The sequence below is a fragment of the Dendronephthya gigantea genome, unplaced genomic scaffold (assembly GCF_004324835.1).
Source record: "Dendronephthya gigantea isolate DGI-Jeju-01 unplaced genomic scaffold, DenGig_1.0 000132F, whole genome shotgun sequence".
In the NCBI taxonomy this organism is placed as follows: Eukaryota; Metazoa; Cnidaria; class Anthozoa; order Malacalcyonacea; family Nephtheidae; genus Dendronephthya; species Dendronephthya gigantea.
The window spans coordinates 175,029-192,546 of record NW_021163142.1 but is presented as its reverse complement, the minus strand read 5'-3'; the positions used below and the strand labels follow the sequence as shown (position 1 = coordinate 192,546).

Here is a 17,518-nt window from a genome sequence, read left to right as displayed (position 1 = left end):
ATTTTCCCCTTCGTCATTTTTGACTTGTGTAGCTGTGCCATGCAGGGCAGAATTAATAGTCAGTTTGGAGTAAGGTTACTTTACTTACTTTATTTCATTCTGTGTTTCTCTCGTGTTAAATAATAACCACTACAATTAACTGCTATATCGAGATTTTGCTGAACTCCTATTGGCTTTGATATACAACTTTTGTTGAGAATGAGTGATATTGATCTGGTAGAAACTGGCAGTGGGTCAGATGATGATAAAGATGTGCCCACATTGCCAGCAGATACGTTGGCCATTTTAGAAGACTTTTATAAAGAACAAAATAAAAAACATCAAAACGAAGAACAGGGTGATATAGGAGAGGACTGGGTAAGAGCATAAATATGTCATATTGTTTCATCAGAAAACTATTAAAGTAGCTCTAATAATTGTCCTCATATAACTCCCACCCATGTTACCCATGGGCCCATTAGCCCTATACCTATAACAGGGTTAGTAAGTTACTGAATAAATAAGCCAAACATTGTTATTGGTCGCCCTTTGATTTAAACGAAGAAAGCAAATGTTATGTTAATAATATTTGGCTTATTCATAAAATCTACCAACCCTGACCTGTATATAACCCAGGTTTGGGAGCTGGCCAGTGTGCCCCTCAGTGTACATGACCATATATTAATATTTCAAAAGCAAAGCTGCTCAAATCTAGTTTTTTTTACAAAGATTCAACATAAATAATTACGTAAAGTCAGTATACCGCTTCATTATAGGTTTTGACTAGCTTTCACAATTCCTAATTACTAATGCTACAATATACCATGCACACTGTAATTTCCATTAATTTCCTGATTTCAAACAACAAGCACATATAATAATTCAACAATCATTAATAATTCATTTATCATCAGCAACTCAGTCAATTCTGGTATGATGATCATACAGCCACAACTTTAGCAGAAGAGGTCCTGAAAGCTAGTAGCAATGGAAGGTATGCCATTGAGTTTAAACTGGCAAAAGGGCCTGCAGAGCTTATTAAAGAGGGAGGGAGCCATTCAATGCATGGTGAAGGAATATTAGAATTCCCTTACCAACCAATCTTGAGGGTTGGAGGCCCAGCTCAAATTATGACTGGAATTCCCTAAGAAGAATTTCAATTTTTCCATATTCTCCTAAATGCTCAGTCCAACTTCTCTGTGACCTGTCTTGGAGGTAAAATATTTGTCCACAGTGCAGCAAAATTTCCTTGACAGTTGTTCTCAAAATATTTTTCTGCCTGAACATTGATAGTAAGAACAAATAGTGGAACGTACTAAATGGTCACCAGACTGGCTGCTTCACTGGTTGTGCATGTAGTTTTTTTAAAAACTACCTCCCCCTGTCCAATGAAGAAACCAAGCTTGTAGACTTTGGTACGAATCTGCTTTATTTTCCTTGCAGAATCTGCTGTTTGTGCGCGCCGACTCTTTACAAAAAACTTTGTCAACTCAGGCCAGACAGCTGTGAAATTTTCCTCTTCGAATTTGACAAACGTTTTGCTGTTTTTGGACAAGACTTCGTGTATTATGACTATAATGATCCTTTGGGCATCCCTTCTCGTATTTCCAAGAATTCGTTCGATTTTGTCTTCGCCGATCCGCCATTTTTAACCGAAGAATGTTTTACTAAAGTTGCGAAAACGGTGGAATATTTAATGAAAGAAAAACTCATGTTTTGCACAGGTTATCTCTTATTTACTACAGCGTAAAACTAATAATTTTTCTCCTCTGACTTAAAAAAAGTGTCTAGTAGAATATATTTATAGTGCTGTATGTCAGTATGTGTATAACCCAGCTAGCGCTATACTCACTGCGATTGGCCGATTTCTAGTCACGTGTCTTTAGGTAATTGCGATATTTGATGTTGCCCGCTCAGAAAAACAAAATGGCGCCGAAAATTTGAAAGCAATGTGAATGTTTTTTCAGTTTATTAAAAGAATTGAGATTGAGAGAAAGATACACAAATTCTCTTCTTTTTGTTTCTGAACAGCAAATTTGAATTAACACTGCCGTGTGGACATTGTTTTTTTTTCTGTTGTATTCCTCATTGCTATTGCCTTATAAAATTTTGCTAATGTATTTTCTTCGGGGAAATAGTGGCTTTTATTTTCCCTTAAATCTCAATTTTTTGTACCGCTTCATACGGCCGCCCTCGTAGCCAATCAGATTGCAGAAAAGGCTGAAAAGCGTGAAATATGAATTCGGACCGCAAGAAAAAATATAGATGTTGTTTTCCTCTATGGTAAAACCATTACTTGAAACAAAATATGACCATTAATAGGCATTATGTAGTATGTACATTTTTTTCATTTCCGTGGCTCCGCCATCGTATTGTCATGCATGTGTTTACCTTTTGTAGGTTTACGGATGCAAGATACGGTGGAAAAAATGTTTGATGCAAAACCATGCCAGTTCATTCCTCAACATAAAAACAATTTGATGAATGCTTTCAGATGTTATACAAACTATGACTGTAAACTGAACTAAATAAATAAACTGAACTACATATTTTAGTATTCTACAATCTCAAAGCACACAAAGTACTTAAATCTGCAAAACTGATGATTTACCGATTTATAAGTTTGGGTAATCCTGCAATGGATATCTTAATTACATATGCAAATAAAGTCAGCAAACAAATTCACACCTAAATTAAATTGCTGTTAAATTACTTTAATTATAATCACTCCCTGTCGCCTATTCAACTCTGATTCGGACACAAAAACGGTTTTCAGTCATACATATAGTTTGATATCCTGATGAAAAACACTTTCTCTTCTTTAGTTATTATTGGAACGACCAGCCTTTTCACATGATTTATAATAGACTTGAGTGTGTTCACTGTGTTGACATGTTTATTTTCTCTAAGGGTATTATTAGCTTTGTTCCAAACATTAACAACCAAGTATTTTGCCTAAATACAAGTCAGCAACCAGTAGAAATCAGCGACTGATTTTGTTTATGCTTAGGTTTCTATAATAATTACCTATAAGTTCCGCTTTCGTCGTTTGATGCAGGTCGACTACTCCAGGCATATGTACTCCAGGCACACTCCAGGAATGTAAACAGAACACTCGATCCGGAAGTGGACGGAAGTAGATGCATTAATTGCTGGAAGTATAGATACAAGAATTAAAGCAAATTCTATGATTTGCTTTTCGTGTTAAGTTTGTTCGCCTGGTAGAGGACCGAAGATGTTTTGGTTATGGCATCGCTGGATAGTTTCATGTGGTATATCATTACTGGTTGTTAAAGGTGAGGTTTAAAACCAAGTTTGCACGGGACAAATTCCATGCATCTGATATCATTACCGGTTAATGTGAAATTTGTAATAAATCTGTCACGTCAGATGGGTTAAGACAGAGAATCCCAAACAGTGCTAATTTTCTATATCAAGGATAATTTGTATATCAAGAAGAAAAGTATTATGCGTTATACTCAGCAAGAGCTCGTGCTAGGCTGTTTTTAGGATATTGGAACCCTCAGTTTGGCGTTTATATTACGACGCATCCCTTACCGCGAATTCATTTGCAATTTTTAAAACAAATACTAGGTGTCCGAAGACGTGAAGTCTAGAAAATTGGCGCATTATGTTCATGAGAAAGTGTCAAAATCTACCTTTAAAATTAATGTGACCGTATGCCGTTCGCTGTTTCGTTTTGGATGAGCTTAAGGTCTCGATACAATTCATGCTTGCAATGAAATCCAATCTACCATAAAACAAATACGGGATATAGGGACAAACTTCATGCATGCAATAAAATCCAATCTCCTATAAAATAAATACGGCATAGGAGCAAACTACGAAGAATTCGTCATTCAAACGGCTCTTGTGTACTCTTTTTACCACATAAATAATTTCCCACTTCCTGTACACTTTCTAAATACCGTCTGATTCTGTTTCGTCTCACGTGTGATTCCGAGTATTTGTCCACATAGACTAGTTCATCTAGATAGTTTGTCAGTCTTGAGAACAAGGAGCTAGGAGAGCTATTCCATCATAGTATTAATTTGCACCGGGCAGCGAAGTGATATGACATTATTTCCATTTTTTCACCAAAAATTCGTAAAAATCAGGCGATTCGAATGATAATTATGATATGTATCATTCCCCGGTCGAAATCGACTAGTGTGGGCTCTGGTTTCGAGATTGATGACAGGATATTCAGGTGCGGGTTCGCGGAAATCGAAATGGAAATCGAAAAATTTAAAAAGACCATTTTTCTTTGTTATATTTTTAAGAACATGGCCGTAAATGAGAGTTTTTTTCATTTAGTTTGATCGCAATACACGCGTAAAAACGCTTAGGTTGATGCAAGTTGATATAAACAGGATGGAGCAATGTTGTGCTGCCGACATTGTTCAGAGTTGTTATCAATATTGAACAATATTGTTACACCCGATTCAGTTTCAACAATATTGTTCAATATTGATAACAAATCAGAACAATTTGGGCAGCACAACATTGCTCCATCCTGTTTATATCAACTTAGCTCCGTGGGGTTTGCTATTTTTTGCGAAAAGTTGACTAGTCAGCGGCACGGGCGACCGCCAGGCTTTATAAAAGTTTATAAAAGTTTTTATACCCTATTGTATTACTTGTAATAAACGTAATCTGACACCAACTCCGGTTAACTCGAACCCTTCGGAAACTCGAACAATATTTCTTTTCCTTTCTTGGAAGTTGGAGTTAGCGAGAGCGTACTGTAACGCGCGTTAACTAATCACTTAATACAATATTATTATTGTTAGCCATCATTCGAATGCTTTACGCTAAAAATATATTTTCTTCTTGTACTACACGGCGCAAACCGCATCGCTAAACGATGGCACTAAAAACGGCTCAAGTTCTCAAACGGCTACAAATATGTCAAGTAAGCTGAACATCACTCGGATTGTTTCGCAGATTTCGTCGCTGTTTTGACTTCATATAAAATTCAAAGAGATGGCCATTTAAGATTCATATTCATACTCCTATATTATAAAAGAATAAAAGCCTTTGGATTAACGTGCAGCGACGACACCTCATGAGAACCCAAACTGTTGACAAAAATATCCTAAGCGATGTTATATAATCACGTTGTTTTGATCTCTGGGAAACTCCTATATAATATGGGGGCTATGGTTTAACAGCCTTGTCCGCTAAAGCGTGAACTTGCTTTAAACACGGTGGTTGTGTCCACCGGGTTGTAAGGTTATTGATGTTGGGTAGTGACAGAATTCTGACGGCTTGTACTCTCAGGAGTTGTGCTCACTGGATACGAATCCTAAAACCTCAAATCTTTGTGGTTTAAGAGTATGAATGTAAATCTCAAATGGCCAACTTTTAGAATTTTATTTAAAGTCAAATCAGCAAAAAAATTAGCGAAAAAATCTTAAATGGCCGTTCGTCAATTTGAGCCACTTTGTGTACACTTGTTTGCCGGTGTTGTTTCCGTGGCATATTACGGATAGAAGAGATATTTTTTGCTTAGAGAATTCGAATAATTGTTAACATTGATGATATGAAATTTACAGTTCAATAAACCTAAAACGAAAATTTGCAGAAACCGGGTTAGTTGCCTTCGCAAAGGGATTAAATTTATGCCACGGGTACGTGCAGGAAATCTGACGGCTAGACTTTACAGAAGTTTTCTGTCGGTTTCGCAAGCTGGAAGAAGGTTAAATGTATAAGAATATTCTCATAAGCTTTCTCTCGAATGGCTATCTTTCAGTTTTTACAAAAACCCGTCGTAAAACTAGTAAATCGAACTTTCAGTATAAAGCCTGGCGGTCGCCCGTGCCGCTGACCAGTCAACTTTTCGCAAAAAATAGCCAACTTTACGGAGCTATTGCGAGCAACTAAATAAAATAAAACTCTCATTTACGGCCATGTTCTTAACAATATAACAAAGAAAAATGGCCTTTTTAATTTTTTCGATTTCCATTAAAAGCGAAGCGGCTACATCCGGAGCCAGTTCCGTTTTCGCTAACCCGGAGCTACAAACACGGAGCTGAGTATCCTGTCATCGTCTCAAAATGCCGGCTAGATGTATCGTATGCGGTTGTTCCAACACACCAGATGCTTAAAATCAAACGTACAATGGAGATTTGCGCCCAGAGGAAGTAAGGAGACGAAAGAAATGGATATAGACGTCGTTAAATTCAAGCGCGCTGGATGGAAGCCATCACGTGAAAGTCATGTTTGCTCCAAACATTTTAAGTCTGATGACTTTTTGGAAATTCGCCTGGTTTAGAACGACACACATTCCCTCGACTGAAGAGAGACGAAATTGGGGGTTTCATGGGTTCTTAACATTCCTTGTAACGTAGTTTTGCTCTTTGCGCCAGTGTCTTAATCTGTTACAACAGATGGTTGTGATTCCTGACTATAGGATGCGCTTTCTCTCATAACCTAAAATGGCATTTAGAATGTTCAACTCTAATGAATTACCGACATAATTTCTCGACAAATAAGTCTAAAACATGAGTAACTGTAACATTCTCACCTTGCATCGAATCACCCTTGCAGATCTCGCAGATAAGTCCATCTGTTTTTCCCGTGACCGCAATTTGTATCGTTGGATACGGGGTAACCCCAATTTCATCGCTCTTCAGTCGAGGGAACGTGTGTTGTTCTAAACCAGGCAAATTCCCAAAAACTCATCTGACTTAAAATGTTTGGAGCAAACATGACTTTCACGTGATGGCTTCCATCCTGCGCGCTTGAATTTAACGAAGTCTTATCCATATCTGTCGTCTCCTTACTGCCTCTGGGCGCAAATCTCCATTATACATTTGATTTTAAGCATCTGGTGTGTTGGAACAACTGTATACGACACATCTAGCCGCCGGCATTTTGCAACGCAAAATATACAAATATTGATGCATACGACATATATTTATTGTAATGTGAAACTAGTCGATTTTTTCCGTGCCCGGTATGACGTCATAACCCTAATTAGTTCTCAGACTAATTTCTCCCGGCCAACTATTGAAAAAACCTATATTTTGGCATGTTTCATCCAAAATATCTTCAGAAATATTTATCCGACCGGGGAATGATACATATCATTCGAATCGCCTGATTTGCGAATTTTTAGTGAAGAAATGGTAATAATGTCATATGCACTTAACATAATCAGTTATAATTTAGCTCTAAAATTTGCTCGATTTGCTTGGCAAAATTCCCTGGGTACGAGGTTGTTTGAGTTGTCCTTCCCATTACATCTGCCTTTCAAGCAAATCAACGTCACTGAAAACAACCAATAAGTTCATCAATTATCAATTATATATAGTTGTGCTTCCCGGTTCCTTTTTCTCTGAGGCTGAGGAACGAAAGTTAATTGTCTCTTCCGTTTTTAAGGTTTTTTCCTTAGGCATCCTCAATCAAGGAAGTGTATTGCAGCAAAAACACCCACCTTCCGAAGTGATAATTACGGGAGCCGTTATTGGATCGAAATGGTCACCAACTGCTTGAGTGATACCGCGCTGTTCCGTTATGACGATAACAAACTGTTGCATAATATTGAGACGGAGGGGAACGTCGTGTCTGATTATGGTTCTTACAATAATCGTTTGTTTATATATGACGGCAATAATAAGGCTGGAAGAGATTGGGCGAACAGTACGAAACATAGTATAAAACAAACAGTTGGTAGATCTTTATTTTTATACAAAGAGCGTCTTTGTGTTCAGCCTAGTGTGAAGTATGTTGACGTGAAAAATGCCTCGTGTAGAGGCACAGATATGGAAAGGTTTACATATGGTAAGATATTTTACATTTTTTGGTAAAGCTTCTTACAGACAAGCAAGTTTTCTGTGACAAGTTTTTATGTGACAAGTTTTAATTGTTCGTCTTTACGCCCAAGAAAAAATATAGTTGTCAAAGTTGGGCGTACAGACGAACAATTAAAACTTGTCACATAAAAACTTGTCATAGAAAACTTGCTCGCTTGCCTAAAAGTTAACTCCATGTGCATTTCTTTAGTGAGGTATATCGTGCATGTATTCAGAGTTTTCGACAACTCCTTTTTTATTTGGCAGATCATTTTAAAACAATAATGCTATCATACTTTAGGGGTTAAAACGTGCTTTGACATTGCTGTTTTTTTGCGTTGTGACTATGCGAATACAATATACTTAAAACAGGGCCTGCCAGCTGACGTTCAACCACTGCTGTGGCCAGACTGGGCAGCTTAATAATCTTGCTGTAGAAATTCATTGGTTTTACTGTCAATGAACACCAAAATATTAGTATAGTAGAACTAAATTGCCGCGCTGGTTACGCCACTCGTCGACGGCCTTTTTTTTATGGAGCAAGTAATCCCGGTTAAGCCTTTGATGTGATGCGCTTTTTACCTGGCCTAGCCTGGATAACTCGCTCCATGTAAACAGGCCCTGAATAACCATGATAAACATGATAAACATGATAAACATAATAAACATGATAAACATGATAACCATGATAAACATGATAAACATGATAAACATGATAAACATGATAAACATGATAAACATGATAAACATGATAAACATGATAAACATGATAAACATGATAAACATGATAAACATGATAAACATGATAAACATGATAAACATGATAAACATGATAAACATGATAAACATGATAAACATGATAAACATGATAAACATGATAAATATGATAAATATGATAAACATGATAAACATGATAAACATGATAAACATGATAAACATGGATGTCTGTGATGGTAGCGTATGGAGATAACGATATGCTGATGTATAATGCATGGCTATCAAACTGCCACAATATAACTTTTTTGGTTTCGTGATTTTAGGTTCGGTGACACAGTACGGGGGCAGAATGAAAGATGTTCATTGTTCTCCAATACAACGTATGATGATCCACAAAGCTCATTATGGTGATTTCAATAATGGCGGGACATTTTATGTCAATGCGACTATTGATAAGTATTCTAGTCTACTGACAAGTTGTAGGGTGAAATCTCTTTGTGGTGGAAACAGATCTTGTGAACTGACCATTGACAATAATTTACTGTTATCACAATATTGTCCTGATACTACAAAAGAACTTTACATCGAGTATACTTGTGTGGATAACTACATCAACCGCATAAGGACAGGTAATAGTGGATTTTCACTTCTGGAGAATGGTTCGCTAGAGGAATTTTCTCTTTAATTTTTACAGCATAATGAATTAGTTCAATTCGACTGATCTCAATTCAAAGAGAATATTGCAAACTGTATTTCGCTAGCGAACCATTTCATTGCAAGTGGAAACCCGAGCATAATGCACGCTACTTCAACTGTTATCAATTTAAATAGTCTTAGGCCTTGGTTATGAGATGATAAACCTCATTAAGCTTCATCATCACCTCATTATCTAAAAATCTATTGTTTAAATTGCATTTGAGGCGACCCAAGTGCGTCGTTTAACCTAGCTAAGACTATTTTTGCCGACGTGAAAATGTATCAAATCTAAATATTTAATTAACTTTAAAAAATTTAGCGTCCAATCTAAGACTGTCAAAGTCAGCTAACGAAGGTTTCCTTGAAGTGCAAAATGGCAGAACCTGGAGAAAGGTTAATGAGGAGAATTGGGATAAAAATCATCAAAGAATGCTATGTAAACACTTGGGTTTTGGCGAAACAGGCGTCAATGCTGTAAAAAAAGTGGAAATAGGTGCAAATGAGAAGATTGGAACTGGCGACTTGGTGTGTTATAGTAACACAAGATCAAGTGAAACATCCTGCTGTGCTCACCTTGTTCCCTCTACAACTACTTCTAATATGAATATATCGTATGTTGAGTGTAAGTATAGCACCCAAACTTCGGGCTTCCAGGGATTGTGGGTACTTACTTGCAGAAAGTTTCTTCCATGTATTTTGGTCAAAATACCTTCAGTTGGCTCGGTATGTTGGGAAATAAGGAAAAAAATATATTGTTTCAAGATAGCTTATGATGTTTCCATGGAGTACCTTCACCGTTTATGACCTTGACCAACAACCATGACACCGACGACGACATTACAATAACCGGCCACTACTACCACCACCAACATTACCACCACCTTCAACCCTGCTTGATTGCAGCATTAGCAGTTTGCAAGATATTACAGATGAAAAGTCTTTCTTTGCCCTCACTTTATTTTCAGTAAACATTTTCTTCTATATTACTTTCACTTTAGGTAAGTTTTGTAATAAAACTGCGTTATTCCAAGACCAAACTGCTTTCCCAGACTCCGTCTTTTCTGGCAACGGCTCTACTCGTTACAGTAATGCAAGATTTACCAAAGATGGTTGGTGTACTCAGGCATCACAAACCAAGTGTCTTTTGATTGATCTTCAAAGAGAGTATCACATTACACAAGTTGTGACAATGGGTAACAAAGATCAGACAAAATGGATTGAGCGATATACAATGGCATACAGTCACGATGAAAGTTATACTAATGAAATACAGGTATTTGTTGCGCCAATTATAATACAACTAAAACAAATAATCAAGTGTGTATAATTCCACTCGAAATTAAGACCCTTTAAACCTCTAAGTTTGCAACTATGCAAAATTTAACGGCTTAGGAGACATGCTTATGTCAACTTTAGTCATGTTTATTAAGGTTCTTTTACTGGCTTCCATCAATGCAATAGCAATACAAATTTTAAATGTATTTCTAACTTTTAGATGACAGGAAACAAGAATGGCTACCAAGCATCGAGAACGCGTCTTGATATTTACAACGTGAAACATATCAAGATACAATCAACAGGGAAAAATGATTTCTGTCTGAGGATAGAACTTTGTGGAGAAGGTAAGGTTTTTTGTGTCGCTTAGGGTCATCAGTAATCGATCTCTCGTCGATATTTTGATTATGCTCTTTGTAGTTTTGCATGGTGTTGTTAAATAGTTGTAGTAAATATTTGTGATATACACCATGTAATTTATCAAATTTCTATAAGCTTTCGGCCCGTGAGCTCGGGCCATCATCCGGATAGTTTTAATTTGCAAACAAACTATGTGCGCAAGCACATCACGCTACAAAGTCACGCAATTATAAACATAGGTTACCCGAAGATGTGTTTATTGATTCGTTATAATTTGCATTACATGAAATAGCGCACGGAATTATTTAAAAATGTTTTTATTTATGATTGCGCTCATTACTTCATGTAATGCAAATTATAACGGATCAACATGTTATAAACCGTTAAATTAAGGTAAAAAACTGCATGAAAAACCATATACTATATATGAAAATTTAATATAGACATCAGAGAATATAAAAAACAAGATTTTAGTGTAAAAGTTATACTCAATCAAACAGGTTAACTTTTTTTGCGCCACCCGGTATGTATATCACTTAACAGATATTTTGATTATTTTTCTTTTAGTCCAATCGCCTGCTCCTGTTTACGATTTTCAAGTTGTGTCAACATACAACTCGGCTGAGTTGACTTGGAAGATACGCACTGAACCAAAGGACTCCAGTTATATTACACACTACAATATTTCCATCGACCAAAAACATTCACAAAGAATATCGCGGGAGACATATGGTACTAAATTTACCATCTCTTTTCTTCAACCGAGCACTACCTATAGTGTTCAGATTAATACAGAAGATAGTTCTGGACAGAAAAGTGAAAAGGTTTATAAAAATTTCACGACCAAAGAGCCAGGTATGTCTGATCACATGTCCTTATGTATGGAGTAACAAGTGTTGCAGTTCAATTCTCCTTAATTCCATCAGTTGTTGAATCAATTTGATGTTTCCATTCTTGTATCTGACGGATATTTTGGTAATTTTCCCGTTTTATTTAGAACCAGCTAATCCAATCGCGTCCTCTCATTATACTATGACTTTGCACATTCCAAAACCAGACGAGAGTATTAAGTAAGTAATTTTGCCCATGGTATACTCAATTTGGCGCGTGGACCTTGTACGTGTCTTTTCATCATATGAACGCTGAGATATAATTCATAATCTAACCTCAGATTCTATATAATCCCTGATTCTAAAAATTGATGCAAGGCAACTTTTATCAATCACCAAGCTTTTAGTTAAAATAGGTATGGGCTGAAACAGCCTATCTTCTTTTGTTTTTTCATGCATGTTTATGTGAACTTGTTCCCCTGGGAACAATACATTGCCTGCATGTTTGAATTACGTGAGCATATAAAATTATGCTGATGAGATATCACTGGATAAGCCGGTGAATTTGTATACGGCCGGTGAAGCTGTCCTTATATCAAATTTTAGCTCATTTTGATGTGATTCTATGACCAACTCTAGAAAAAGACAGTAGTTGAACCAATTGGTCTGCTGTTGTTTGAAGAAGGTACAAAGCTTTTAGCAACTTGCCTTGTCATTAATTAACCTTTCAGAGAAGTCATGATCATCGTCCAAAACTCCAAGAGCGGTCCAGTCTCAAGCAAAATCATTAAAACAAGTGATCTAACAAAATATCGGTCCAACACACAAGACCCTTACATCACTGGTTATTTGAAAGCTGACGTTTTACCTTTGACGTTCGTAATCGGAGATGGAAAGATTTATGGTTCTGAAAATGAAAACTATCCGAACAAACCTTTAACGGCAAATTCAAATTATTTCGTGTTCTTGAGGTTTTTCAAAAGTCAGGTAAATCACTTATAAATATTGAAGGATTGAAACTGCTCACTTTTAGTACAATTTTAATTAATATGTGGAAATGGTTATATGTTTTTCCCAGAATTCATACTATTCGACTGAATGGAGTGATAGTATTTCCACTATGGCAAAACCTTCAGGTATAAATGATCTGAAATTGAAATATTTTTACTTCTTGTTTAAATCGTTCACTGGTATTCCTTGATATCTTCACGAGAATGTACGATTATGTAACAGCCGCATTTTTTCCCAGATGAAAATGTGATTAATAGAAGACAGTCAGAAACGTCTAGAGAAGACAAGTTCCGTATGGATCTTCTCATACCACTCTTTGCATTGGCATTTTGTCTTCTGGTCGCACTTGGAGTAATCGTATATCAACGTCGTCTTCTTCAAAAGCAGAAAAAATTGGCAGACCGTGATCGTCCTCGTTCCGAAGGTGCTGGTCAAGAAATAGAGCTTGGTAAGGATATTTATTTTACGTAAACTATATGGTTTTTTGTTTATAGTAACAAAAATTAAACTAGAATTAACACATACTAATAAGAAAGATGGATATCTTCTTCTCTAAGCAGATTTCGTTCGCATATACGCCTACTTTTAACTTTTTTGTTATAAATCAATGCGTCCGGCATAATTTGATTGATGTGATCAGAAAACCAAAATTACTTAAACTATTATTAGCATGAATAAACTACTGGATGCTGATTGGTCGAGAGGAGTACAGTAATTTGATTAATTGTACTGAAGTACAATTAATGATTTTACCAAAATAAACAAAATGGCGGAAAGATATTTGCATAAAAACTAAACAGCCCTGGAACTAAAAAGGTAAAAGGTAAACAAAATAGTGGATGAAAATTAATTCTCGCAGAACTGGATTATTACAAGAGACCTTCATGCATGTATAAAAATCATGTCCTAAAAGATTTCGACAAAGTGCTTTAAAAATGTTATAATTTTCTAACAAAAAAGCTCACCCAATTTTGGAAAATTTTTTCAACATAACTCGTACTGATGATCCCAAATCACCATTGTATGATTGATCTATACAAAGTTATAACCAAAATTTTGTTTTCTTTTCAAAATCATTCACAATCAAAAAGGTTGCATCTGATAAAACTTTTAGATTATGTTGATAAGTCTGCCAAATGCAACGAATTTGCAAATGACGAAGGCAGCTTTGACGACGAAGGTTCGTACGTAATAGAGGAAGATGTGACGGTACACGAGACAGCCACAGAGCAGGAATACACGACTTTGAGGGACAACCAAGATCTGGCAAGCGTTTATCAAGCACTGGACGATCCCGAAGCCGACGATGGTCAATACTATACAGAGATGGACAATGAATCGGTGGAATATGTAAATGCTGTCTTCAATTAAGATTTCAGTGGTGAATGATTAATGCATGGTATCAGAGATTTTATCAGATATCGTAAATATTTTTGCTAATATAGTTTCTTTTAAATGATCACTGTGGGCTTGAATTTTGATTTCGTTTAGGCCTACAGGGGGTCGATGGGTTAATTCGGGTTGCGCGAGGTCTGAGAAGTTTCGAACTTCGCGGATTTCAAATAGACAAGTCTCTAAATCACGTAGCAATAATCGCCAATCGTGCGAGTTTGAACTAAAGAAGAACAAAATTTAATAAACTACACTAAACCTACGGTGAAACGTGGTGAAACTTAACAATAAAATTAATTAACATACATGGTGATACTGTCGTCTGTTCAATATTTATGTATGAAATAATCACGTTCATGGAAAAAACAAATTGTTTATTATTTTTCTTTGGTTTCCCCATTTTCTCTTTGCGTTGCTTGTAGCCAAAATACAATATAAGGTCGGAAATATGAGTTGTACCTTTCTTTCTTAGTAGGTTCAGTCTGTCTTTAACAAGATTTAACCACTAACCTTCCTTGCTCGAGATGCATGCCTCAGGCTACAGTGGAACTTTATCAAATTTCTGATTACTTATTAGCCGTTTCGAACTAACAATTATGAATCGATTATTGCAATCAATTATTGATTACAATATGCTTGACAGTACTATTTTTGGTAATTCATTTAGATAATGTTATAGCAATATCTGCGTAAATATTTCTCTAATCTTCCTTGAAGGCAGTGTTACAGTATGCAACTTGTAGACATGCAGAATTTGGGCAAATTTTTTATTTAAGGACGTCATATTGTTTTGAGCAGAACGGGTGCGCAGAACGGACTTGACTTCACTTCAAACAGTCCAATGAGTAATGACTCAAAACTGAAAAACTCAAAGATGCACAAAATATCGACCATGCGATTGTTCCTATGGTATGCCTAACATGTGTGATAGGAATTAGGCCCAGTTTACACAAACCGGATTTGCTTGGCTCACGACGTCAAACTTGGCCACGTGAAAGTGAGATTTATCCGTGATTACGATACCAAATGCATGTATAGCGACTATCGAGATTGATTAACAGATTAAAATGAGCGAGAGAGGGATTAAAATAAGTCATGACAAATATTATTAATTTTTGTAAATTTTTCCCAATTTTTTGATTCGGTAATATAAAAGAGCCATCCTAAAAATTTTAACTTTTCCAATGACGCCATCTTGTTTTCAACAATCCGCGCATGCGCAGAAATTGCTCCTTGGTTTGTGTGTCAGTATGACTCTGTAATTTCTTGCTCTTTGAAATGCGGATGTGAAGCAACAAGCGTCTCTCTTACCTTTATTCGCTTCCTTTAGGGTAAGATGTCTTGGTTATTTTATCGATGGTTGATTTTATCCGGTATATCGTTACTGGTGATTAAAGGTGAGGTTTAACACGTAGTTTTGGTAAATTTGGCAAACTAATAAAATAAGCGACTAATCGTAAGATTTAACATTGCTTTAGTTTGAAATATGATATTAATTATTAAAGTACGGGTTATTAAAGAATCAAAATTAATCCTGCTTGCAGTTAAAATATAAGCCATCACAATATTGTCCTCATACAATAAAAGAACTTTACATCGAGTACACTTGTGCGGATAACTACACTCACCCAAGTAATGCCCGCTAATTTTAGGTATTAAAACATCAACTTCGATCCAGTTTGTTATAAAGCCAGATTTTAGCCAGTAGCCACGCACGCTGCCTTGTTAGTATTCCTTGTATGGTAAGTATACTAAGAGGAGCTTTATCAGCGATGCAAACGGTTGATATATACTGTCTATATTTAAAGGGATGTTTACATGAGGCTAGGATTCAATGAAGCATGAGGTGATTGACGGTCAAATTATGCCCACAGTATTTATCAAAATTGCAAAGGCTGTTATATCAATATCTCGCCAGGCTGAGAAAATTTGTTTCGTTGATGCACGGCTTATTCGCTAGAAGTACAGTTTCAGGTCACCCCTAGGCCTTGGTGCAAATGTTGTTGTGCAAAATGTTTAATCGTGAGATAAATGCAGATTATTATTAGGGTCGTTTGTGCCGTACTTATTTTGTACTGAATGTCAATTTACAATTATTTTGTGATCAGCTCACCATGGGTATGCGGAATACCACGATGAAGTTGGATGAACCGAACTTAAATTGCTTGCATAGTATACCGTATCATATCATATGTGCATGTGCAGGGTGTATAAAAAATGGCAACCAATTAATATTCTAAAATTCATATTGTTCTTAAGTACAATATATTTTAAGCCTCTGGGACCCGGATAACAATGCCTTTGTCAGCCTTGTCTTTTGTGTTAAAAAAATATAAGTGGTTGTCTTTTTTTATACACCCTCTTTATAGATTTATGCCACAGTACAGGGTGAGTAAAAAAACCCTGATACCGTTGAAATTCAAATTAGCCGCAAACTTATGGCTGGGATTTGACAATTCCCATGACTGACCCATGTGTTATGTACAATCAACAGGACCTGGTTATTTAATGCGAAAGTGTTTAAACCAATTGAACTAATTCAACGTTCTTTTTTATTACAGAGCTTAGAATGCATTTTAACTCCCAAAGGGTACAGACTTTATGTTCAAGGTTAATTAATTATTTGATATGCTTCGTATACCCGTGAGATACAGGGTGTCCCAAAAAAAAGCAACCACTTAAATATGCAAGAACATTAATACAGCTCTGAAGCGCAATAGATAAGCACCTCTGGGAATTGAAAATGGATTTTAATGCTTTATTTAAAATGCTAAAAGCATTTTAGCTGAACTATGGTGCAAACCCGAACAATATTAATATGCTTGCATATTTAAGTGGTTGCGTTTTTTTTTAAGTGGTTGCGTTTTTTTTGAGACACCCTGTATTTTAGGCAACTTCTGTCACATTACAGCCGATTACAGACGCATTGCAGCTAATTTGAATTTCAAAGGTATCAGTTTTTTTTACTCACCCTGTAGAGTGATGAAATGAAAATCGTATTTCACTGGGTAAATTAATTTCATGCAATTTGATTGGACGAACGATGTTTTTCACGTGTGAAAAAATGCCTTACAGGGCTTGACAGGGCTTTTGATTGGACGTACGATATTCTTCACGCGTGAAAATTGTCGTATGACGTATGTTATTTTGGCGGCAATTTGTTTACATTTTTTTCAAGATGGCGTCGAAATACGGGAGTGACATTCATAGCTAATTCTCAAATTCAAGACATTTTCACATTCAGCACGTTATAAAATCTTTCGGAAAGAATATCTAACTGGTATTGAACAAAATTACAAAGAAACTGAACGGTAATAAATATGTTTTAGGCATAAAATTTCGATTTTTGCTGCTCTTTGTTGGCTCGTTTGTACGATTTTCATTATGCACTCGTTGTGCCTGTGGAGAGTCACGGCAAACTCACTCGTTCGCTACTCTCGATCTCTCGTTCGTTTTGCG

At 36.2% G+C, this 17,518-nt stretch overlaps 2 protein-coding genes across 2 annotated transcripts; both read left to right on the top strand.

Moving 5' to 3' along the window:
- The first annotated feature begins 34 nt into the window (after positions 1–34).
- LOC114536241 (EEF1A lysine methyltransferase 1-like) lies at positions 35–2,533 on the top strand. Its single transcript, XM_028557569.1, has 4 exons — positions 35–357; positions 894–973; positions 1,423–1,703; positions 2,380–2,533. Exons 1-4 carry the CDS (start codon positions 199–201, stop codon positions 2,505–2,507), a joined length of 648 nt encoding a protein of 215 aa, XP_028413370.1. The 5' UTR covers positions 35–198; the 3' UTR covers positions 2,508–2,533.
- A 410-nt stretch (positions 2,534–2,943) lies between these two features.
- LOC114536224 lies at positions 2,944–14,038 on the top strand. The gene is made up of 12 exons (XM_028557552.1): positions 2,944–3,275; positions 7,366–7,767; positions 8,819–9,124; positions 9,511–9,813; positions 10,190–10,464; positions 10,687–10,813; positions 11,394–11,681; positions 11,824–11,896; positions 12,388–12,643; positions 12,735–12,792; positions 12,906–13,115; positions 13,782–14,038. Exons 1-12 carry the CDS (start codon positions 3,215–3,217, stop codon positions 14,036–14,038), a joined length of 2,616 nt encoding a protein of 871 aa, XP_028413353.1. The 5' UTR covers positions 2,944–3,214.
- The last annotated feature ends 3,480 nt before the right edge of the window (positions 14,039–17,518 follow it).

Bases quoted from the DNA above. Each gene is read 5' to 3' on its own strand.
- LOC114536241 (XM_028557569.1), top strand. From the start codon at position 199: ATGAGTGATATTGATCTGGTAGAAACTGGCAGTGGGTCAGATGATGAT. The intron at 358-893 runs GTAAGAGCATAA...ATTTATCATCAG, and splicing joins GTGATATAGGAGAGGACTGG to CAACTCAGTCAATTCTGGTA. The intron at 974-1,422 runs GTATGCCATTGA...TTTTCCTTGCAG, and splicing joins AAAGCTAGTAGCAATGGAAG to AATCTGCTGTTTGTGCGCGC.
- LOC114536224 (XM_028557552.1), top strand. From the start codon at position 3,215: ATGTTTTGGTTATGGCATCGCTGGATAGTTTCATGTGGTATATCATTA. The intron at 10,814-11,393 runs GTAAGGTTTTTT...TTTTTCTTTTAG, and splicing joins GATAGAACTTTGTGGAGAAG to TCCAATCGCCTGCTCCTGTT. The intron at 12,793-12,905 runs GTATAAATGATC...ATTTTTTCCCAG, and splicing joins CACTATGGCAAAACCTTCAG to ATGAAAATGTGATTAATAGA.